The following is a 24,748-nucleotide window of genomic DNA, read 5'->3' on the forward strand; positions in this document are numbered from 1 at the left end:
CTCCATGGACGTGAGTCTGAGTGAACTCCGGGAGTTGGTGATGGACAGGGAGGCCTGGCATGCTGCAATTCATGGGGTCGCAAAGAGTCGGGCACAACTGAGTGACTGAACTGATGGATAGTTCCTGAATTCAAGAAACTTAAAGTCTAGCATTGGAAAAAAAACACTGTATCCTGGAGCAAATAATAAAAAACTGACTTAAAATGGCCTGGACAATAAGGAAATATATTACTTCACACAATAAGAGGTCCAGAATCAGGGCAGGCACTAGGATTGGTTGATTAAAGCTTCTTCTGTGACGTCTTATGACTTCTCTTCTGTGTCATTGACCAGAAATGTGTCACAAGCCTGCCCCTTAACCTATTACAGGAAAATGGATAGGATCCCTCATTGGATTTCCAGTCATCTGGGATGGAATGCATATTGTGGAGTCAACTTAATTAGGGTTTCCCTGGTGGCTCAGTGGTAAAAAATCTGCCTGTCAATGCAAGAGCCGTGGGTTTGATCCCTGGGTCAAGAAGATCCCCTGGAGGAGGAAATGGCAATCCATTCCAGTATTATTGCCTGCAAAATCCCATGTGGCAGGTTAGAGTCCATGGGGATGTGTGTGTGTGTATTTCTGAGATATAAAAGTGTTTACAATTTATAAAGCTTTCTATTTTCTCATAGCAATTTAGAGATAAAATAAAGCTTAGAGAGATTAAATAACTTATTCAGGGAATTTTATTTCTCAAAGTTATACAAAGTTCTGAACAGTTTGTTCCTCTTTGTCTCAAATCCTTGTCTGTGACTACCATGCTTATTAGGAGTAACAGAGACTGAAGAAAAAAGCAGCAGCAAGCTACATGTGTGCCTAACCCAGCAATAATGCCAGTGCTAGTTATTTCTGGCTCAGAGTTTGGCACTGGAATCCATTCTTCTTTCTCTCAGTCCCAGTTCATAATGGTGCCCATAGTTCCAGGGCCAGGAATCCCCATAAATAAAACACTTTATATGCAGAGGTATTTTCCTGAGAAGATGGATCATAGCTTTTATTATATTCTCAGAGTGGTCTGTGAACCACTGGAAGGCTAAGAAACAATATAACATGATTCACTATTACAGAAGTAAATGAAAATAAAAACTTTAAATATGTTCCCCATTCAGTGGACTTACTACCTCCTTGTGTGTTTCTGTATTTTTAAAACTTTTTATTAAATTCCTTTATTTTGTATTGAAGTATAGCTGATTAATGGGCTTCCCTGGTGGCTCAGAAGGTGAAGAATTCCCATGCAATGTGCGAGACCTGGGTTTGATTCCTGGGTTGGGAAGATCCCCTGGAGGAGAGCATGGCAACCCACTCCAGTATTCTTGCCTGGAGAGTCCCCATGGACAGAGGAGCCTGATAGGCTACAGTCCATGGGGTCACAAAGAGTCAGACATGACTGAAATGACTAAACACACACACATAGCTGATTAATAATGTTGTGATAATTGTAAGTGGACAGCAAAGGGAGTCAGCCATCATAACACATGTATCCATCCTTCCCCAGACTCCATCCCATCCAGGCTTCCACATAACATTGAGCAGAGTTCCCTGGGCCACACAGCAGATCCTTGTTGGTTTTAAATATAGCAGTGTATACCTGTCCATCCCAAACTCCCTAATCCTTCCCCTGGGGAACCATAAGTTTGTTCTCTAAGTCTGTGTGTCTGTTCCTGTTCTGTAAATAAGTTTGTATCATATCTTTTTATGTTGTCCTGCATTTCGTTATCTGAAGGACAAGTAGATCAGGGACCACTTGTAGATCATGGAGGAGTAGACATTTAGGCACCGGAGAAGGCTTAGGTACCTCTAGTTAAGACCAGTGCAAACAAGAGGGAGAGGACATGTGTATACCTATGGTTGATTCATATTGATATAGGGCAGAAACCAACACAATATTGTAAAACAACTATTCTCCAATTAAAAATAAATTTTTTTTTAAAAGTGCAAAAGGAAATGCAGAGCAACTTGCTGGAAAATTATTAAGACTTTCAAAATGTCTATAGCAGGGCATTAAACCTAACACAAGGCCCTTCTAACTAGGAGACTTATGCAACTACAGGTTGCATGCTCATGAAACTGGCGCTGCTTCTAGTGCATATCACTAAACACACTAAATACACTATTAATTAATTACCTGCCCAATTATGTTATATTCCTTTGGACTACCATGCAGCCCTCCATCCATTTCGGGAGCAATTGAGAATATGCCAGGGATTGTGTTAAGTGCTGAGGATTCCAGATAGGAGCATTCATTCAGTAACACTGAGTGTCTATTATATAAAAGGCCTCATTCTAGGTCCTGGGACTATGGCTCTGGATAAGACATTCACGTTGGGGAAAACAACGAATAAACAGGAAAAATATCAGATAGTGAAAAGTGTCTAGCAAAAAATTAACATAGGATGGTATGATACAGGGTGACTAGAAGGCTATTTTAGATTAGGTGTTCAGGAAGGCCCTGAGCTAAGACTTCACTGAAAATAGGCCAGCCCTGCCTCCATGGGAGGTGGAGAGAGTTATCTTAAGCTCGAGACAGGAAAGAGGGAGAGAAAAATGAATGCCAGAGTGAACAGAGGTAGTGGGTACGGAAAGGATGAAATTGCGAGAGGTGGGAGGGAGCAGCTGGCAGGGACCAAATTACCATCATCGGTAAAAGGATTGTGTGAGAGCAAAGGAGTGGGCAGAGTCCGGAGAGAAGGTCCTGGCAGGAACTCAGGCTAGATAGAGAAGTGGTGGTTAGGTGACTAGGATGAGAGTAGCGGAGATGAAGCTAAGTGGGCCGATTTGGGTCCGGAGTGCTGTCTGCAGCCTCCTATCTGGGAGGGCCCCGGGCTGGGTCAGGTGAGTGGGTGGCCCGCTCAGAGCCTCGCGGAGCCCCGCCCCTAGGGACCGGCGCGTGGCCGCTGCCCCGCCGACGTGGCCGGCGCAATAGGCCGGGCACGTGTCTGATCCCAGGCTGGGGGACAGGGGCGCGCGGGGGTCTCCGGGTCCTTCTGGTGATTAGGGGCCGGGGCACCAGCTGGCCTAACCCTGGCGTCCGTGGTCGCGAGCAGAGCAGATGGGCCGAGGGGAAGGGGGCTGGGTCACAGGGAGGAGGGGGCGGCCAGGCGGGCGCGCGCCTCAGCCGCGCGCACGCGCCGAAACGGGGGCGCGCAGGAGTGCCGGGGAGGAGAGGGGAGGGGAGGGGAGGGGAGGGGAGGAGAGGGGAGGGGAGGGGGGGAGAGGGGAGAGGGGAGGGGAGGGGGGGGAGAGGGGAGAGGGGAGGGGAGGGGAAGAGCGGGGAGAGGAGGGGAGGGGAAGAGAGGGGAGAGGAGAGGGGAGGGGGCGGGGTGGGGGCAGCCCTTTCCCAGGCGGTAGCGGGGGTGGTGTAGCTGTTGCCCTTTTAAGCCACGGGGCCGCCGCCTCCTGCCGGTGGAGTCAGTTACAAAGGGAGCAGCCGCCCAGGCCGCCGCAGCACCGCTCGTTGAGGCCTCGGCGTCTCTCGCCATTTTCCAGCCCCGATCCGACGCGGGCCGCGGCGGCGAGGAGAGGCGGAGCCGCGAGAGCGCGGCCCGGGCCGGCCCCGCGGGGCGGTCGCGGCCGTGACGGCGGCTCCGGGCCCGGCTCCCCTTCCGCACCCCTCCCGCCGGAGATGAGGGGAAGATGTCCGTATCAGGGCTCAAGGCCGAGCTGAAGTTCCTGGCGTCCATCTTCGACAAGAACCACGAGCGATTCCGCATCGTCAGCTGGAAGCTGGACGAACTGCATTGCCAGTTCCTGGTGCCGCCACCGGCGCCGCCGGGCAGCCCGCACTCCCCGCCGCCGCCGCTCACACTCCACTGCAACATCACGGTGAGGCGCCCAGCCGCTGCCCCTCAGGGCCGGGCCGGGGAGGAGAGGGGCGCCCCGAGTGCTCGGACAAAGGGGAGGCTGCCCCGGAGAGGCCCCTCGGACCCTGGGCGGGGCGGGGCGGGTCCGCCCCTTTTCCCGGTGAGGGGCCCGACTGGGGCCCCGCCGGGACTGCGCGCGGCTGGGGTGGGAGGAGGCGGACGGCGCGGTTCTCCGGCTTTCCCGGCAGGGCTGGGTTTGGGGCTGCTGGCCCCTCGCGGCCCCGGTCGCCGCACCTCGAGGCGGCCGAGTCCTCGCTGGGTCGCCATGGCCGCCCACAGCCAGGGGCCTGCCCCCGGGGGCCGCGGCCCGCGGGTCGGCTGTTGTGTGAGCCCCGGCGGGGCAGGCGAAAGGCCCTCAAGTTTGAACGCGTCCTTCTCCAGTCAGGTTTCCCTGGTTCCGTCTGTTCCCCCAATTATTTTTTAAGTTTGGGTTTAAGGAGAAACTAACATTGAAAACTGACGCGTTTGTCGGGGGAAAGTTTAGAATGCAGCCTCTGGCGCTGTTTGAATGATCCCATTCCCGCTGGCCTGGCTCCGCGCTAACGCGTTCCGAAGGCGCGTTGGACCTTGGATGCGGCAGGTGTTCTGGGGGGATGTTTGTGTAGCCCCTCCTGTGGTAAATCGGGAGTAGGGGAAAGGAGATCCGTGCCCAAATCTACTGCCAGGAAGATCGTTTTTATGTCTCAAGTCGGAAAGATCCTTTAAAGCTCTCTCATTTGCTTCGTCGGAAAGCTCGTGATAAACCCGTAAAAAAAAAGTTAAATAAGTTTCCTCATAAAAGTGTATGATGAGGATGTTCATTGTGAAGTTGACCTACGGTATCGGTTCCAAACTGCGGGATGTGCCGCTTATTATAACCGGAGTCAAGGTGGTGGTTTCATGTTCCTCTGTGAATACGGTTAAAGCTGACTCTAGCGTCGTTAAACTCCCTTTGGTTAAGTTAGTAGGTAAGTCCTACAGCGTACCTGGTGCTCCGGAGTCTGCAAAGGCCTTGAGGTTATGATAATATTAAAATAGTTTTCAGAATACCGGGGAGCAGGTGTATATTAAAAAAAAATAAAGAGCTGTACTGAGATGTTCTCTTCTAGGCGCTGGTTTCGCAAAAATGGGTAGAGCAGTCCCTGCTTTCAGAGCTCAGGCTTCTTGAGGGAAGAGTTTTACACAACAAAGTGATCAAGTTCTAAGGTATGCTCGCGAAAGCCAAAGAGAGTAATTAACTTTGACTTTGGTTGGGGGCAGGGGGCGCTTCAGAAAGGGCCTTGAGGAGAGGCGGATTTGTGGAGTTGGGTTTTCACAGGTGAGTCGAATTTTGGAAGGGAGCCAAAGGGCATTTCAGGCAGAGGAAACTCCATCCGGAAAAAGACACCACAGCTTTGAAAATGTGGTTGGCTTAGGAATAGAGACGTTATAATGAGACTTGAGAAGCCCAGGATATAGGCGGGTGAAGGAGAACATTTTCCAAGAATGGAAAACAGGAAGTAGTCGTGAGCACAAAGTAGGTGATAATAAAGAGACTGGCTGATCTGAATGATGATTATTCTGGCACAAGTTGAAGTATGGCCCGGATAAAGTAGGGCTGGTTTAAATGACAAACTGAACTTGTAGGCTCCTGGGGAGGCGCAAGCTCAGGTAAATGGGAAGATGTGTTTACCATCCAGGACTAGGAGTAGTTCTCTGTAGTGGGTGGCATTAGGAAACGTGTGTGTGGTTTTGGTTATTCTAGTGGGGGTGGGATGGTGGTGTTGCTGTGCTGAGCTGGCATTTAAGTGGCAGGGGTACAGGGATGCCAAGTGTAATATTCAGGCAGTCTGCCAGACAGAATTATCCCACTTCAAGTGCCAGCAGTGCCCTATTGAGAACCATATTGGAGGCTGATGGAGTCAGCTGCACACAAAGCTACTGAATGATGACATGGATTAGGGAGTAGACCACAAAGTGAGAGATGCCGGGCAAAAGGAGGACTTGGTGGGGACTAGGATAATGGTACCATTAATACAGACTACTCAGACTGAGGTGTCAGTGAATTATGACACATTATCAGAAGATAATTATCATTGTAGATGCTGTGTTAATAACATTGTTATGGAGAAACATCAAACATATTCAAGAAGTTTAGTAGCATGGAGAACTTCCGTGTATCCAGCCTCAACAGTGATAAACTTTTGGCCAATCTTATTTCATCTCTGCCCCACCTTGGATTATTTTGAAGCAGATTCCAGACATAGCACTTCATCTGTAAATATTTTGGTGTATATCTCTAAAAGATAAAGACTGTTTAGGCATGGCTTAGTGTTTAGATAAAATCAATACAGTTTGCTCTTGTCGATACCATTTTCTTAGAGGGGAAAGAGCAAGGAAAGAGTGGGGCTGGATTTCAAATGCCAGAATTTGTCTACTGTGTTTGATTTGCTATTATCTAAAAAGTTTTAGCTGTTAAAAATAAAAATGTACTGTTTGATCTGTTTAAAAAAAAATCTTTTCCTCTTATTCCCAAATATTCATTGAGTTCTTGCCAGGCCCTGTCTTCTCCATGCTTACCAAGAAGCATCCTTAGGCACTTGCTATAATGTGTGAGTGAATGGTACCTCATTAGTTGTTTCTTACACACATGCATGTCAATTTGAGTAATCCTCTAAAGATATGGTGCCCCCTTTTTCTTTCAGGCTTCTGCATCAGCAGTTTTCCCTGTGTGGAATGTGCCCGTTTCCCCAACTCATTCTGTCTTGACATGTCTGACCATCCCCAAGGCTCCCTAGTCATACAGTGTATCTGTTTCCCTTCCTGCCTCCTATAGTCCTTAACTGCTGCTTTGGTTATGTTTTCTTACATTCTGTTATAATACAGTGGTGGGTTTTTTGGAAAGTCTTTTTCATGGTGGCAGGGAAGACTATTCAGTGGTTTTGCTTTTCATCCTCCACTCAGTAAATGCTCAGTAAATATTGGTGTTGTTGGCGATATGGCCACCATTTTAACTACATTCTCTTTGAACAAAAATCTTAATTACTTAATCTTAATAAGTTAACTGTCAAGAACTGGTCAAAAGGGCAGAGAAAACATCAAGAAAGTGTCTTGGGTCGTGCATAAATATTTGAAAGGCCACTTAGGGTTTGATAGGGAATCTTCAATTTGACTTCACATGAAAGTGGTTTAAGAAGTAAAAAAAAACAGGCGAAAGTGTAGATGTTTTTTACTCTTTAGGCCAAAGGAGTGGAACTAAATTTCTTTTCTGTTTCATAAATTTGTCCTAATCTTAGATATGAAGGGGAAAGAGGGCTAAATTCAACTTCAAGGAGTCATTTTTTTACTTGTTTTCTGTAAACTCATGATAAAAAAGTTTGTCATGCAGACTTAAAAAGTCATTTTTTTCCATTTTCAGTAAATAGATTTAATAGCCAGTCAGAGCTACCATCCAGTTGTTATGATCACACCTAAAAGCAAAGCAGCTCATTTTAATAACCTGTGCAGCCTTATTCAGAGCCAGTATAGGACTTTGTTTTAGTTCTTTTGAAATATTTAGCCTAACTTGACAACCCCATTACTCCTTTTGTGGACTTCTTGGCATCTGGGAACTCTTGGTAGAGAATCACTGTTTTAAAGTGAGAAATCCCCCCCAGGAAGTAAATTAGCTGGTAAACAAATAAAACCTCATAGTACTTTATTATTTGTATAGCATAAATCATTACTCTTTCTGTATGAGTGGCTTTGCCAGGCTATTTGTGGTGGAACATTTTTTTGTTTAACTAATTAAATTTCTATTCATCATTGCCAAAAAGGGTACTCTTTTGCCCACCCCAACAACAAGATACTAAATTAAAAATGTTAGAGCTCTGAGTTTAGGAGATGGGAAAACAAATTGTAGTCTTAGTCTTTGGGACCTCAAGCAAACTACTACTTTTACTGTATTTTTCTATGAAATAGATAATACTTTTTGACCCACATGAGAACGTATTTAGGAGAATTCTCTAACAGTGATAATAACCTCTATAAATGTAAAAGTGATGATGTCATTAGTGATGTCAAAAGTGATGATGTCATTAGGCTGAATAACATTGGTTTGAAAATACTTTTTAATAGCTTTTCATGGGAAATGAACCAGTGCTGTTAATTTAATTTTTGATGTTTCTTGTCTTTACACTGATAAAAAAAAAAAAAACAAGTAGCCCTGACAATGTTATACAAGGGAAGTAACAAAACTTGACTGAAAAGCCCAAGACCTTTTCTTTGGTCTATTCTCCTGGGACAGATTGCTTTTCCAGTTTGAACTCCTGGAGAATCTTTTGAAAGTATCAGAACTGTCATGTTAAGTGCTTAAATGATACTTTCACTCCAGAGGAATCATTGTTTCCATTCATTTGACCAGTTTATAATATAGAGTCAAATTCCTAGTTCCTATCTAGTCTCCCTCATCCCCATTTTTATGACCTTCCTTGAAAGGAACAGATATATGAAGAGGAGATTTAGGTTTCCATTTTGTGAATGGGGTATCCTTTAGTAATTTGATTTTTTTTTTTCCTTTGTTAAACTTCCTTAGACCTGGAAAAGGATAGTGTTAGATAAATGTCAGCTAGTTGAGGGGCTGGGAATTGAATTTAAATAGTCCCTGCCAAATAAAGCATTATTGGAGAATCAGAGTGGTAAAGCAGAGGTCCCTTTTTCCAAGGTCATTGTAATAGTGTTCTGTGTTCTCTTCTAAAAGATTATTTTGAAAGACAAAGCAGACTTGGAATCAAGGAAACCAGTGGTTTCTGCAGATTCAGTGGTTTGAATCTTTTTCGACACTTTTGATTTCTCTGCTTCAATTCATTTAGAATGAAGTTTTAATTAGCTGTAATTTGCTCCTCAAACAGTTAACATTTTTCAGATCACAGGAGTGTGTATGCAGTATTCTTTTACCAAATATTAGTGTATTTACTCTGCTTCTGTGGGTTTCAGTCATGTTAGATACGTGGTTGTACATTGTTTACTTGTAAAATGATTATCAGGGAGCAATCTCTTTTTTTCTTTTTGGGGGGAGGGGATAGCTTTTTTAATGTTGTCAAGTCATTTAGGATTTTATATAGTACCATATGGTAATTCTGTAAGTTTATTTCATTCTCCATCCCACATTTATTGAATGGCAAAATATGAAAATAATGTGTTCTATAACTGTTCTCCAGAAGTGTTACAGTTGTTAGACCTCTGAACCTTCAACAAGAAGTATGTGTGTCAATTTTCAAAAAGTTAAGACACAGCCATTTCCAAGGATTTCATATCATTTGGAAAAATACCAGAAACTGAGCATTCTGGCAGGCAGTTTTGCTGGCAGGTGCTTGATATAGAGCTGCACACTGGTCTTGTAGTGGATTTATGTGGAAAATAGATAAAGTTATTTCTGAACAAGGCAAGCTCCTTAAACAATGAGAAGCAAAGAGGTCGGTTTGATTGACCTTGAGTTATGTTGTCTTAGATTAGGACAACACAACATTTTATGGTGGCAGTGGTGGTGAGCTTCTTTGTAATTTGTCCAATTATGTAACTTTTAGGGTGGTGGTCACAGACAACTTCATCCTTCAAGCCTTAAAATTACTGTAAAAACAGTAGTATTAATAAAATTGAGGAAAAACAAGGCCCCTGAATAATTAGATGCTTAGATAATTGTCTAAAATTTTCATAACTGTGGTGACAAAGAGCTATGTTAGAAGCATTTAAACATTTAATGTGGGGAAAGTTGCTTGAACTTATATTGGGATTTTTCAGCACCATCCATTGTTTAAAAATTGTATATCATGGGTCATTTTAAAGAGAAATAGTAAGGAAACTATCTTTTCAAGATAGAAAGCTTAGTTATTAATCTTGTAAAAATTTAAAAGCTTGAAGTATAAGAGGTTGAAAGCATGAATGCTTAGGTTTCTAAGTTTCGGTAATAATTTTAGATGCCTTTCAAAGTATGTGGATTGTCTTTTAAACATTACACTGAACAAGCCTTGACCATGATGTAGAATTTGTGCTGAAGGTTCAGTTTCCAGAGGTGATGGTAGTGGATATTTTATAATGTGGAAGACAAGACATTTTTATTTAATTAAGAAGTCTAGAAACCAGGTAAGCAAAACTAGAAAAAAAATTGCCTGTAGTTCTACCATTCAGAACACACCACTATCCAAACTTTGATGTATGTATTGTCAACTGGTCATATTTTTTCTGTTATATTTATGTAGATTCCCTCTCTCTTAAAAAAATCAGATTATTTTATAATCTGATTTTACTTTTTACTCAATAATATTGTAGACCTTTGTAGTAACCATTACTCTATAATGTCTTCAATTATTGTGTGCTGTCTTATTATATGACTTTAGCATTGAGTCAGTCATGTCCCTATTATCAGTGGTTTCTGGGTTTTTTCTGTTTTAAATAATGCCTTAAACATTACTGCTGCTGCTGCTAAGTCACTTCAGTTGTGTCCGACTCTGCGACCCCATAGAAGGCAGCCCACCAGGCTCCCGGGTCTCTGGGATTCTCCAGGCAAGAACACTGGAGTGAGTTGCCATTTCCTTCTCTAATGCGTGAAAGTGAAAAGTGAAAGTGAAGTTGCTCAGTTGTGTCCAACTCTTCGAGACCCCATGGACTGCCGCCTACGAGGCTCCTCCATCCATGGGATTTTCCAGACAAGAGTACTGGAGTGGGGTGCCATTACCTTCTCCGTTGGTTTCTTTTAACCCTCTCCATTTAGCAAGATAAATGCTGACTGCCCCTGTTGGCCAGCATTGACCTTGTGATGCTAGATCTCTGAGAAAGAGGGCTCTAGTCCCAGAGAAGACCCAGATTTGCCTAGTTTAGCTCATCTGACAGCTAATCAGGAATAGGATAGGCTGGTAGAGACCAGTGATCAGGTTTTGGGTCAAGAGAGGAAGGTAGGAAGATGGAAGGGAGATAGGAAAAGTATCCTCAGTGGAACCACATTAATACAGAATGGTAAAAGGATGTTTCTTCCAAGGAAGAAATTCTGAAAGTGAAGGGGGAAAAGGTTGGCGGATGGGGACAGGCAGCAGTTTTAATGAGAATAGTGGCACAATTTTACATTTTTTGGAGGTTAAACTCTTTGATATCTGGTCTGTCATTTGCCTCTGCAGTCTATGGTGGTATGTTGTTGTGGTTGAAATAATAATAAGAAAATCCAGCCTCACACAGATACTTGATTGGAAAAAGAAATATTTTAATAGCCGTTTTAGATAGCTGCAGATGTTCTTTGTGGATACTGTACCCAAACTTGGTTTTTCTTGGATTTTGACTGGATCTTTCACCCTTGCATGATATGACATCATGCGTTGTTATTTGGAAAATATTAGTTTGCTGGAATCTTATAAATGTTAATACATTTCATTATATAACATAACATTATATCCATTAATATCATCATCACCCTCATCAAAATACTCTTGGGAAGCTGTCAGGCTCACATGGTGGAAACAGGCTTTGCAAACTTCTAATTTTTGCTTAAAAGCTTGAATTTTATTATTGGCAACAAATACTGCCTTGGGTTTTCCTTGAAATGACAGGTTCTCTTCATTCTTTTTTTGAGGAAACACCTATCAGAAACCCACGTTGGAATAACCATTGTTTGTCAGTCATTCTTTCAAGTGAAAATGGTGTCCTGTCAAAGTGGTTAGTTCAGCTCACAACTCAAACACACACGTGCTCTCATGTATTCTGTAGGAATGCTCATGTGTGCCCATTTCATCACTTGCAATATTAAAAAGACGTAAGGATTGAGATTTAGTGAAATAACGGCCTCATCACAGACGTTCATAAGTGAAATGCCTTTTTCTTCTTTGAAACACCTTTCATGCATAGTGGTGAATAATACCATGACTTCAAGTATAGTTTGGTGTCACTGCCTTTATCTGTGCTAAGGTACCCACCGTTGTATTGGCGCCATTGGTAAGAATGTTAAGTATGCAAAAGGCAATTAACATCTTAGTATTCCTGTAGAAATAGTTTGGACCTTGGAGTCCAAGGGCCCCACTTAGAGAACTGTTAACATAGTTGCTTAGACCTACTATATATCCTGTCTTTTGTCTAGGGTTAGAAAAATATGGCATAGGTAGTAACTGATTTCAGTATTTCTTTTAGTTTTGTAATTTTCATATTATGGTTTTGAGGAGTTTTAGCCCAGAGCACCAATTGATGTATTTTCTTTTGCTTATGCAGAACTTTAATCAATGCAATGAAGCTCAAAATGTAGTTTTTTTTCTTTTTTTAAGACTAAAGAAAATACAAATATAAAACAAAATGGTTTAGATAGTGTATTCTCCAGATTAGGCTGAAGACTTTGAAGAAAATGTAATATTCAGTTAAGTAATTCTCGCTAAAAATGGGATTAATTTTGAAGACCATCTACGTTTTAGCCTTAAAGAGGTTTGGAACACAGTAAGAGTTTGAGGGATGGGGATACAGAAATAAACCATTGCTGAATGGATATAATGATGTTCTACTTCAGGTTTTTTTTCTTTAAAGAACATTTGGTAAAATGCTTTAAAAATATTTAAAAATATTCTGTGGCTCCAACTATATACAATTGAGATTATAATTCTCAAAGCAGTACTTCTTTAAAACTAGGTAAAATTGTCATGTTTCTGTGACTAGATCCTAACTGCAGCTAATACTAATAATAATGGCTTTCCCTAATATGTAACAGAAAGCAGTACAAATGAACAGAGTAAATGTTAGTAGGTGGAAATGTGTAATGCTTAATTCATTAACTTAAAAAAATCAACACATAATTGTGCTTTAAAAAAGTATATAGGTAGTAATAGCATTTCTCGGTAGTATTCAGTTTGTGTGATGTAATAAAATATTGGAATTTTATGGTGTTTGAATTATTTATTGCTCTGCAACTAGTTTAGCAGCTTAAAACAGACATTATCTCACTATCTCTCATTATCTCATTTTGATTATGGGTCAAAAATCTGTGTGTGACTTACCTGGGTTCCTTGGCTCAGGGTCCCTGACCAGGCATTCAAGGTGTTGGCTGAGGCTATAGTCATCTCAAGGCAGGACAGGACAGTCTTCTCCACCTCCAAGTTCATTCATGCACTTGTTGGTAGGATTCATCTCCTCAAACGCTATTGGTCTGAGGGCCTCAGATTCTAGTTGGCGCTTGGTCAGAGGCCTCTTCAATCCCTTGCTCAGTGGGTTTGGATCTCTCCGTAGGGAACTGTTTTCCACTGGGGGAACAAATGAAAGAGCAAGGGAGGGTAAGCAAGACAGAATTTCCCATCTTTTTGTAACCTAATTTCAGAGGTGACATCTATTACTGTATTCTGCTTGTTACAAGTGAGTTGTTAGGTCTAGGGGAGGGAATTATACAAGGGGGTGAATACCAGGAGGTTAGGATTATTGGGGCCATTTTAGAGGCAGCTTATTGCAGTGTTCAAGAACACAACTGACCTCGATGAGTGGGAGCCCACAGACAGTAGCTGTACAAGGAGAATGCTTGTCTCAGAGTTCAGCTCCCATGGCAAGTGAGCACTGAAGGTAGCCCTAAGATAGCTGTGTTGCTGTTTGTTCTGCCTTTCTAACACTTGCTGTATTTAAGAAGTAATCTTAATCTCATTTAAGAAATCTGTCCTTTAGAAACTACATTCTTGTTTGCAGTCTGAGAAAGGAAGGGAAATTATTAGGAAAAAGGCGAAAATTAAATGGGATTGCTTTTAGGGGCCAGTTTTCTAATGGGGAAAAAAAATCTCAAAGTAACTTGTGTAGTTACACTACTGAGAAGACAAGGCATACAGTGAGTGGATTTAAAAAATTAGTTTTAGCATTTGTAAGGATTTAAAAACATGTGCCTAGGTATGTATTCCTTTACTTTGTTTAAAAAATTGAGTTACATCTCATCTAGATAAAGCCTAGAAATGTAGCTTTTTTATACTGAAAGGCAAAAAGTAGTATGGTTTAACTCTGTAGACTACTTCAAGGTTGGAAATTTTTGTTTTTGCTTTTGTTTTTGTTTCTTGAAGGACTTATTATGATTCTAGATTTTAAAGCCCTTAAAAAATGTTAAAACTGGCAAATCCATGCCATGATAGACCTTTCTTTGTAAAGGAAGGAAACCCATCATCCTTGATATTTGCATAACATTTTTTTCTGCTTTTGATGGAACAACTTTTGCAGTATATTCTCTTCTGTTTGTTTTAAATCAGACTGCAAGTCCTTTTTTAAGGTTTATAAATCATATAACACGAAGCAGGCAAGATTAAACTATAGAGCTTAATAATTTTTGTTTAAAAAATTAAAAACATGGATTTTAATGAATTTAAAGACATGGATTTTAATGTGTTACTTTTCTTACTTTTCTTTCTGTGATATGTTTTACTTAAATTTGTGATCATCTTGCCATTTAGTGGTGGGGTTTAATTGCATATCCAGGTTAGCCTGTATGTAAATGTGTTTAACATCAGTGTCTCCGTAACAGGAATCTTATCCATCTTCTTCACCAATATGGTTTGTGGACTCTGATGATCCAAACCTGACTTCAGTTCTGGAACGTCTCGAAGACACTAAGAACAACAATTCGGTGAGAAAATAAACAACACTACTTTTTTTTTTCTCATGAACATAACAGAATTCAAGTGTTAAGAGGTAATATGATACAAAAGCTTGATTAATGACTATTTGATAACCTAGTCTTTAGCTCCTCTAAGATTTTTTTTTTGTCCTTCAAATTCTGTTTAGTACTTGGTTTCTCATTTTTATTCCCCGTAACTATAGTCCTATTTTAGCTCAGGAATTAGGTTGTCTCTTTCCCATGAATCCTAATCATTAAATTAAGTAAGCATTTTTGATTGGGTCCACTATCCAAGGTAGGAAAAGGGAAAAAGACTGAGATAGATGTGAGGGGGAAATAATGATTGAATGACCCCAATTGATGTTTCTGTCAAGAGTCTATATAACTCTGCAGTAAAAACCAAAGGAATATAAATTAAAAATTATTTTTTAATATATAAAGAAATCAGATTTCTTTGATTATAAAGCTATTAAGTGACCCTTGTGAAAGAACTAGTGAAAGTAAAAACAATAAAAGCAAAATAGAAGTCACCCTAATTTTTCTCTACCTGATAATAAACATTGTTGACATGATGGCAATGTTTAAAAATCAGTATTTTTCTTTTGCTTGTAAAATACATAGACTCTTAAACATACATTTAAGTTATATCATTTGCATTTTTCCACGATATCACAAAGTTCTTCTAGAAGAATATCAGTCATTATTTGCAGATGACATGATTGTTTACCTTAAATCCAAAGGAGTCAGTTGAAAAAGCAATTTTTAAGATGATTGATTAAAAGTTCTGTTATATAAAAATCAAGTTTTCCTAAATATCAGCTATAATCAAAAAATACAGTGGACAGGTATTTTATTGACAGCCACAATTAAAGAAAAATTAGACACCTAGGAATAAGCTTAGATGTACAAATTTTGTATCAAGAAAACTATAAACATTTGCTGAGTGGAATTAAAGACTTGACAACTGTGTTCCTAGATGTGCAGACTCCCGTATTATAAATATGTCAGTTATCTGTAACTTCATGTGAGTTTATAAATTGAATGCAATTCCAGTAAAAATTCCAACAGATTTATTTTTGGAACTTGACAAAATGACTCTAAAGTTTGTTTTGAAGAGTAAACAATAGTAATTATCTGACCAGATACTAAATAAAATATCAAGTACTAGCACTAAGCTGGACAGGTAAAGGCAGTTAGAAATTTAGAAACATAATCATGCAATTGAGAATTCAGAATCAGTTAAATTGAACCAAAATACTCAGTAAATAAAGGATAGATTATTTTATGAATAGTACTGGGAGAACTGACCATTTGAGGAAGTTAGACTGACCTCAGATTTTTGTCACAATAAGTTAGAGGTGGTTTAAACATCTATTCTTAAAATTACGATCAGAGGAACTTCAGTGTGAGTATTACAAGAGTAATAACAAAGCCATGAAGATTAGAGGAAAAAATTAAAAGCTAGACAGACATGTGTTCACATCTCCAGCAAGGGAGGGGCAACAGGACAGGTAATGAGCAATAGACATAGCCCCCTTACCAGTGCTTCCCTTTAGGAGGTTGCCTCAAAGATCTAAAGTTGTAAGTTTTATAATAGTAGAGATGAGTGGGCTTATTTTTTGATGTCTAAAATATTCCATCAAAAAATGCTCCTAAAGTGAAATGACATAGGATAAAAAATTTGGTCCAATTTTATGAACGAGTATTTACATAAAAGAAAAAAACAAACTCATCCTCTACTCTTTCTTGTGCTCTCTGCCAGTTATTTTATAATCTAGTTTCTTGATCAAATAAGCTATCTTTTCTCACATTTAATTCATTATCATGGGTACGCTGCCACCTTTGTTGTACTAAAATTTTTACCCCTAGTTGCCAAATCCGGGACTAGTTCTTTAGTCCTAAAGTTTCTGCAGCATTTTGAAACTGTTGACTCTTTCTTTTTGAAACAGTCCTTCATTCAGCAAACACATATGCTTTACTGTCCACCAGTAAAGAGCTGGTTAAAAAAAAATTGCTGTATGGTTTTATGATAGAACATCATGTTGTTAAGAATGCAGCCAGTCTTTCCACAAGAGCACATGCAACGTTCCAAGATGTACTAAAGTGAAAAAATGAGGCAAAGCATATTTTCTATAATCTGGCCCCTTTTGTATGGTGGTTCAGTCACTAAGTCGTGTCTGTCTCTTGTGATCCCATGCGCTGTAGTCCACCAGGCTCCTCTGTCCATGGGATTTCCCAAACAAGAATACTGGAGTGGGTTGCCATTTACTTCAGGGGATCTTCCAGACCCAGGGATCGAACCCAGGTCTCCTGTGCTGCAGGCAGTCTCCGGCATTGGAAGCGGATTCTTTACTGACTGAGCCACCAGGGAAGCACGTATACAGTGCTGTAAAAAATATATAACTATGTGTACACTGGTTTGTACATACCTTTTTTAACCTGGGTTTTTACAGAAAACTGTTAGTAGTAGGACACAGAAAAGTGTTTTTAAAAACGTGCCTGGCTTCTGTGCCAGGCTTTGTGATAAGTGGTCAGTATACAAGACAAGTCCTGTCTCTGTCCTCTGAGGATTTCCATCAAATCACTTTCTCCTGTTTCTGTCTCTTACTACCTTGCCTTGGTCTTCTCTGAGCTCTTATTCCTTGGTCCACCTCTTTGTTCTCTTTCTGTGCTTTCTCTGAGTAATCTCTTCTACCCCTAGTACTTAAATTGTGGCCTATATTCCAATAATTCCTAAATTTGTATCTCTAGATAAAATTTTGTCTCCTGAGTTTGACACCCATTATTTGTCTATATATCACATAGATTCAGGGAATCTCACTCAGGTGTGCCATGGCTGTTCAAAATGATTACATCTAAAATTTAAGTTCATCTGCATCTTAGTACTCCGCCACCCCCATCACATTTCCCCTCAAAAATTTCTCTCTGTGATTGTGAATGGGGCAAAATGAAATAATGAAAGTTGTTACCCATGCCTGAATGTGGGAACTATCTTAGAGTTCTTTTTTATACCAGTGTTTCCTGACCCCTGCCTCCTCAACCCGAAACTATCTAGTAAATTTCTAAGACTTGTTCATCTCCCTTCTAAATATTTCCTAAATTCTTCCCCCCTGGTCTTAAGTTTCTTCTTCTGATCCCTTAAACACCTTTTGGGGGGAGCATGGCGTTGAAATTCCCGGGAGGTGTATGGCCCTGCTTGTTACTGCCTGGTGCACCTCTACGACCACGCGGCTGTCTCTCCCACAGTGCTCGGGGAGCTCTTCCTGTACCAGGGAATGGAGTGTCCAGGTCTGTCCAGCTCACCCAGCCACCTCTTTATGATGTACTGAGCACAGAACAGAGCTTATCAGATGGAGAACAAATCCACAGTGGGGCTTTGCTGTTTTTTAAGCTTGAGGATACTTTTGATACTAATTTACTGCTCAGCTTTCCTCATTTTCATTTGCTCCATTGTCCACTTTGGAAAGGCTTGTTCTTTGCTTTGTTTAGCCCATTCTAATTCTGTTTCTGTTTTCCCTTAGTCCTTCATAAATCTTCTTTCTCTTCATGTCTTTTCCTGGTTGGCAACATCTAGGAAACTGTTCTGACCAATTGAAGTAAGTTGCCTTATTTGCTCCCAGTCAGGTCTACTGATAGTGACCATTCTTCTGAAATCATAGTGCTAAACTTATACATTGAAAACAATGTATATTTTTTAAACAATGAAAAATGTATTTGTGCATATAGTTTACCTTGCTTACTTAAAGTAAATATGTTCTAAAAATCTGAATTTAAAAGTGGAAAGGAGTTATTCTTTGCAGCTTTCCTAGTGAGGCCTTTTTTTTTTTTTTTGACAAACACTTAAGAGCCTATAAGTGTCAAGTGTTTTTGCAGAAGATTTCATTTAATCTTTACCCTTATGAGAAGGTTTTAGTTTCCTTATTTTCCAGATGAGGAGACTCAGACTCAGGGCATTAGGTACTGTATCCAAGGTTGTCTAGGTTCCAAGGCTCTGTCTGCTAGACCACATTTGCCTCTGTACTTGCAAATGAGTGGCTGTGAAATATATAATTTTATAATCCATGTGCAACAACGCTGCTTCTGTTTTCTGTAGCCTCGTTAATGTATTAATGTGCTCTTATAAGTTATTAAGAAAAGAAGTTAACAACTGAAAATTAGGCAGTGTTTGGAGCTTCTCTTCCTCTGCCATTTTTTTCATGTCATTCTGCTAGGCAGCCCCTAAAATATTTCTTAAGATTGTTATTTTATCTGTAGGCTGTAATTGAGCAATAGTAAACTTTTTTTTTTTCCATTTCCTACTGGATTAGTTACAATAGTTGTAGCATTATTCATGTCTTCTAAGGGCTCTTTAACGTAATGCTTATTTACTGAAATGTGTTTTGTAGCTTCGTCAGCAATTGAAGTGGTTGATATGTGAACTCTGCAGATTATATAACCTTCCTAAGCACCTGGATGTTGAGATGCTAGATCAACCACTACCCACGGGTCAGGTAAAGTAAAAATTCTCAAGTGTTCAAGAGCTAAAATACATTGTCTCATGCACAAATAAAATTAGGATGATTTCTCATTATTATACAACTTATTTAGGAGTTAGTTTTTGTTTTCCTGTTGAATTGTTTTGTTTGTTTTAGATACTAAAAATAGCCTTTTCATTCTTGGGAGCTGCTGGTTATATTTACTATGACAGGCAAACAATTGCCCTTGTCCCCATCACCACCTTTTTGTTGTTAATATTTCTGGTTGCCATAACTGTTCCTTGCTTCTGCAGTTGTTTGCTTTTGTTTATTTACTTACCTTCACCTGAGAATGCCATCTTTCTGCCGTTTTGTGCTTCGAAAGGCCTAACTCTAATGTTATCTCCTCCATCAGCAGAAGTACCCACTTGCTCACCACCACCTCTAACTTCTCTGGATTTCTGGATTTACCTATTTAGGTATAATTTCGTGGCTTGTACTATAATAAAGATTTAACTCTTATACCACCCACTTACCCACCCACCTCCCCTTCCTAAAACATCTTTATATTTAGTCATATGAATAATCATCATTAGGACTTTGTAGTATAGTTTCCTGTTATATTTCCTTTGTACAGCTTTTTGCTTTGCGGTGTCTTCCTTAGTAATAATTCTTAGTTTAAAAAAGTTATGTCCTGTCTCTTTTCTGTGAGATCTCCCCTCTCTTCTTCAGCCTTTGGTTTCTTCTGTACCAGTCTCAGCAGGTTGTTTTCTGGGCTGGCTATTCAGCGGTCATCTTGAAATTTTTCTTGTTTCTTCTACTGGAGTAGTAGATACATTGTTTTCAGATTTCATGTTTCTTTCTTGGCTTACCTCTTTTCATTTCCCTGGAGTAAAATGATTTTAGTCAAGTAAAATCTTAAGAAAACATGAAGAGGTGGTACATTTCTGAGTTCTTAACTTCTTAAAAAAAAAAAAAAAAAAAGGCCAGACCACCATAGGTTTGAATCCTGATCACTGCTCCTTAGTTGTATCCCCTAATTAACTTAGGCTAGTTACCTAGCAGGATGTTCCCCAGTTTCCCGTGTGCAAACTGGGAGAGATGCTAGTAATACATATATCTGCGGGGACATGTAAAGATTAAATAGGTTGTTACATGTAAATCATTTAGGGCAATGCCTGGTGCATAATAAATGCCCAATAAATGTTAACTGCTATTATATTCTTCACTTGATTGGTAGTTTGGTTCAATGTGTAATTCTTGGTTGAAAAAAATTTTACCTCGGAATTTCAGACTGTGCTGTTGTGTCTAGTCAGTAGGTATGCCATTCTTAGTCTTGGTCATCTCTGCGTGACTTTCAGGAAGCTTTTAGGACTTTGTCCTTCCCTTGGTGTTCTGAAATATCACAGTGGTTTACTGAGTCGTGGTTTGTTTGGTTTTCTGTTGTTTTTGAGCACTTAGTATGGATGGATCTTGTCAAATTTGGACTCTCGAGTCTTTCTTTTTGGGTAGATGTTCTTATATTTTTTTCCTGTGGCACTTTCTCCTTTCCATTCTTTTCTTTGTTCACCTTGGAATACCTACCAATAGGATTTTAGACCTCCTTGCTTGAATCTTTGTATCTAATTATCACTATATTCTGTCTCTTTGTCTTAATTTCAAATTCTGAAACATTTACCTTTCAATTTTTGAAAATTTTATTTGAACAGTCATAACTTTATAAGTTTTATTTTGGCTCTTTAGTACTGGTTAACCAGTTACCCCAGAACATAATGGCTTAAACAACACTTTATTCTCTGTCTTAGGATTGTGTGGGTTGGTTAGGCTTAGTTGGACAGTTTTTCTGCTGACCTCACCGTGCAGTCAGAGAGTGGCTGGGACTTGTTATTTGGACATGTGACCGCACTGGAATGTCCAACATGGCTTCTTTGTTCGCATGTCTGGTGCCTGCTGTTTCCTCTCATGGCCCTTCTTACCACATGGCATCTCATCATTCCAGGTCTCTTATCGTGGCTTCTCTTCCTTTAGAAAGGTAGTCAGAATTCTTATTTTTGGCTTTCAAGAGCACAAAAGTGGAAGCTGTCAGGCTTTTTTTAAAGTTTAGATCTGGAATTGGCACAGTGTCATTTCCACCATGTTTGCTGGTTAAAGCAAGTCCCAGGGCCAGCCCAAGTTGACAGTGGGTGGGGTCCATACAAGGGGCGAATGCTGGGAGTGTGTCTCATTGTGGGTCCTCTCCAAAGATGAACGAACCGTAAGTTCTAAAAGCTTGTTCTCTGATTATTCCTTATTCGTAGCATTCTATTTTTGTTTTGTTGATGTAATCGTAAGTGTCTTTAAGGGGTTACTTTGATATTCTCCCTCAAGCATCTCTATTTCTCTTTAATAAGTTTAATAATTTTTTTTCTAATTTATCTTGGTTTGTTTTTTTCTTTTTGAAGACTTTCCTCATATATCTCTTTATTCTGTTGCTTTTTCATATTTTTTCCTTTTTTTCATTCATATTTGAAAGAGGTACTAAAAGGCTGATAAGGAGTCCTTTGTGGCCAACACTTGCCAACTGATACAGCTTTTTGGAGGAATTTAAGCTGGCTTCCATCCCTTATCCTCCACTCCCTGTTTCCTGGTATAATCATAAGTGATGGCTGGAACTGTCTGGTTTCTCTGGACATGAAACCTTGTCTCCTGCTTGAGAAAGACGTGTCTGCCAGAGTTCTGCTTAAGGAGAGCGGTGTGTTTTGGGGCTGGACAGTCGCTCTGTTGTTGGCCTTGGTTAGTCTGTGTCTCACTCCACCCATCACCCCTGCTGTCAGGTGTCCTGGTGTCTTCGTCTGGAGCCTCTCCAGGGCGCTGCGGGACAGATTAGCCTGCCGGTTTACCCCCTAACCTGTGGCTTGGCTTGTTTGCTCCACTTAAATCACCATTCTCCAGTTCACTGTCATCTTCTAGCATGAGTTGTCTTTTCTGCTGGTAGCCCTCTTTTATTTTTTTGTTACATTGTGTGTGTGTACAGTGTTCAACCTTCATGGTATGTCTTCATCGTAGTTCTAGTGGAGCCTCAGAAAAGAGATGGGAGAAAAGTCCATTCTGTGTTCAACTTTGCTTCTTTAGAAGACATAGGTTTTTCACTTAACAGTATATCATGGACACAGTACATATAGACCTACCTTGTTTTTCATGGCCATGCATATATTAATAATTCCATATAGGGATATAACTTATAAATTACATGAATAAGTTTCCTAATTTTGACTCTTCCTTGCATTCACATAATATACATTCAGTACCTATGTAGGTTGGGAGTTGGGGGTAGAACACAATAGATATGATACCTTATACTGGGGTTTTTCTACTTTAAGTAGAGTCTAATATAGTCTCTTTCCTTTTAGGTTCCTCTTGTTTAATTTTGGTATCAGAGTATAAGCAGACTCATGACTTGGGAAGCGTGGTGTATTTTTTTTTCCTAAGATCTCAAACAGTTGAAATCAATTTTCAGCTAGGGGGATGGTTTTGCCTCCCATGGGACACGTGAAAGTATTTGGAGATACTTTGTATTGTCATGGTGGGAGGGGTGGGGGAGTGTGCTATTGGCTTTTTGTGCATAGAGGGGATATTACTAAACATCCTGCAATGTCAGGATTATATGGTGTGTAGTTATAGTTCTTTATTATTGCTGTATTTATTCCATTGTACCATACATACTTATCCATCTGACTGTTTACTGACTTTTGGTTTGATTCCAGTATGCTGTCAGGAACAGTGCTACCATGATCGTTTTTGTCTATAGTACATGGTACACCTGTGCAAGTATGTCTCTGGGCATGTATTTAGGAATTGAATTACAGGGGCATATGAAGGTCAATATCTTCATTTAAGAAGAAATTATTATTCTTAATTATTCTCAAATTAAGAGAATTCTTAATTCTTAATTCTTCTTAAAAATTCTCAAAAATTATTAAGAAAAAATTTTTAAAGATTCTCAGGCAGCTTTGGGGTTTTTAGTTTTTCACTGTGATCAGAATATGGCCTGTAAACTCTCAGCTGCATTAGCAGCAGTTGCTTAGACTTAACCAGTGATGTCTTTGATTATTGCTGTTTCTTGTACTCCATGGTTTTCCCTCTCTGAAATATATCTCTGAATAATGTATTCTTTTTTCTAGAAAGGATTTCTGAGGGTGGATATAAGGAGTGTTCCTTGAATACTCAGTGTCTGTTTTTATTATTTATTTAATATATTTATTTGACTTTGTGTAAAGTACTCTGTGTAAGTGCTGAGGATCCGGTGCTGAATAAACACAGGTATGGCTTGCATCCTGATGGAACTCAGGGAATTCTAAATTCATACCTGAGTCTTTTCCAAGTTCTTTATACTTTTTTCTTCTGGTATATTTTGTTACAGATGAAAAGTCTGAAACCTGTCTGATTCTTAGTTCTTTATACTTTTTCTCTCTGGAAATTGATATGTTTTTTTTTCTTTAACTGTAAAGTATGGGGTTTTACTTTTCAACATTACTTTGGGGCATTCAGAGCTTGATATTTTGACATCCTTCTTTAGGTTGGTAACATTTGTCTCTTTCTTTCCCTCATTTTCTGAATGAATATTGGATCTCTATATTCCAGGTCTCTTTTCCCTTAACTCTTCTCTTATTTTAATCACCTTCTTCCCACCCCACCCCCCATCTCCTTTTTCTCCACATTTTAGGGGAATGTCACAGTTTGGTTGTTTTCTTTAATCATAAATATTTTGTTCATTCAGGTCCTTTGTGCTCTCTGGCCCTTCTACTAAGTTGTTTTTTTTTTTTTTTTCTTTGAGGGGAGATATTTTTGATTTCCCAGAACTCTCTTGTTCTTTTACATAGTAATATTTTTAGATTTTGTGGATGCAGTATCTTCTCAATTACTGCTAAAGATTCCAGATAGATTTTTTAAAGTATTAGTTTAATTTTTGGTCTTAAGTTGTGGCACGCTGGGTCTTTGTCACAGTGCATGGACTGTTTTCTAGTCATGGTGTGTGGGCTTCAAGGATGTAAGGGCTCAGGAGTTGTGGCACACAGGTTTGGTTGCCCTGTGGCATATGGAATCTTAGTTCCCCGACCAGGGGTCTAACCCATATCCCCTGCATTGGAAGGTGATTCCTTAACTGCTGGACCACCAGGCAAGTCCCTCCAATTCAGATTTTAAATTGTTTTATTGCTTTCATTGATCATGCTTCAGGCCACTTCTGCTTGTTTAACTTGGTGCATTTCTTTCAGATTGCTAGTTTCTTCAAATATCTGGTGATGCCCGATTATCTCCTCGTTTTTGGATGGGGTATGAGTTGTTATGCGTGTCCTCAGCAGTTGTCACTCTTCTCTGCTGTAGCCTCTCCTGGTTTTTCAAACCTGTGCTCTGCCTGTGGTGTGTGAATGGGAGGTGCTTGACAGGTGGCCTTTGCAGTTCCTGAATAAAAGGAAGAGAGAAATCTGTTTGGAGAGTTTGCTGCTGCATTGAGTTACGTTAAAAAATTTTTTTTCCTCTGGTTCTGACACTGACACTGAGAGGCCAGCAAGGTTAACCTCCTATATGAGCGTGATCCTTACCAGCTGTAGTTGGACAAATAGAGTAGGAATTTCTGGGGGGAAAAATACCAAGTTTTTAAAGTCCTAGAGAACTCCATGTCCTGGAGAACTGTGCTCTGGGTCCAGGAAGCTTGTCTTTATGAACTCTGATTAAACTAGATATAAAAGCTCTTCCTAAAACCCCATCTGACTCATTGTGAATGAGAGTTAAGTTGTGGCTTATACAGAAATATTCTGTGGTAAACAGCATGTTATAAAAAAAGAAAAATAGCTCTTTAGTTGAAATGGTGATTACTTTA

The 24,748-nt window shown here is 40.0% G+C and overlaps 1 protein-coding gene across 2 annotated transcripts in view; it reads left to right on the forward strand.

Annotated features, from left to right (window-relative positions):
- Positions 1–3,379: 3,379 nt before the first annotated feature.
- The window catches only part of UBE2Q2 (ubiquitin conjugating enzyme E2 Q2), a 62,520-nt gene continuing 41,151 nt past the window's right edge, over positions 3,380–24,748 (forward strand). The window contains exons 1-3 of one of the 2 annotated variants that reach the window (XM_019983831.2): positions 3,384–3,859; positions 14,345–14,446; positions 18,823–18,927. In XM_019983831.2, coding sequence (XP_019839390.1) covers positions 3,671–3,859; positions 14,345–14,446; positions 18,823–18,927 — 396 coding nt within the window. In that variant the 5' untranslated portion in view covers positions 3,384–3,670. Of the gene's footprint in view, positions 3,860–14,344; positions 14,447–18,822; positions 18,928–24,748 lie in introns of both variants that reach the window. The other variant, XM_019983832.2, reaches the window with a different exon arrangement.

The sequence above is a fragment of the Bos indicus genome, chromosome 21, assembly GCF_029378745.1.
Source record: "Bos indicus isolate NIAB-ARS_2022 breed Sahiwal x Tharparkar chromosome 21, NIAB-ARS_B.indTharparkar_mat_pri_1.0, whole genome shotgun sequence".
Lineage (NCBI taxonomy): Eukaryota > Metazoa > Chordata > Mammalia > Artiodactyla > Bovidae > Bos > Bos indicus.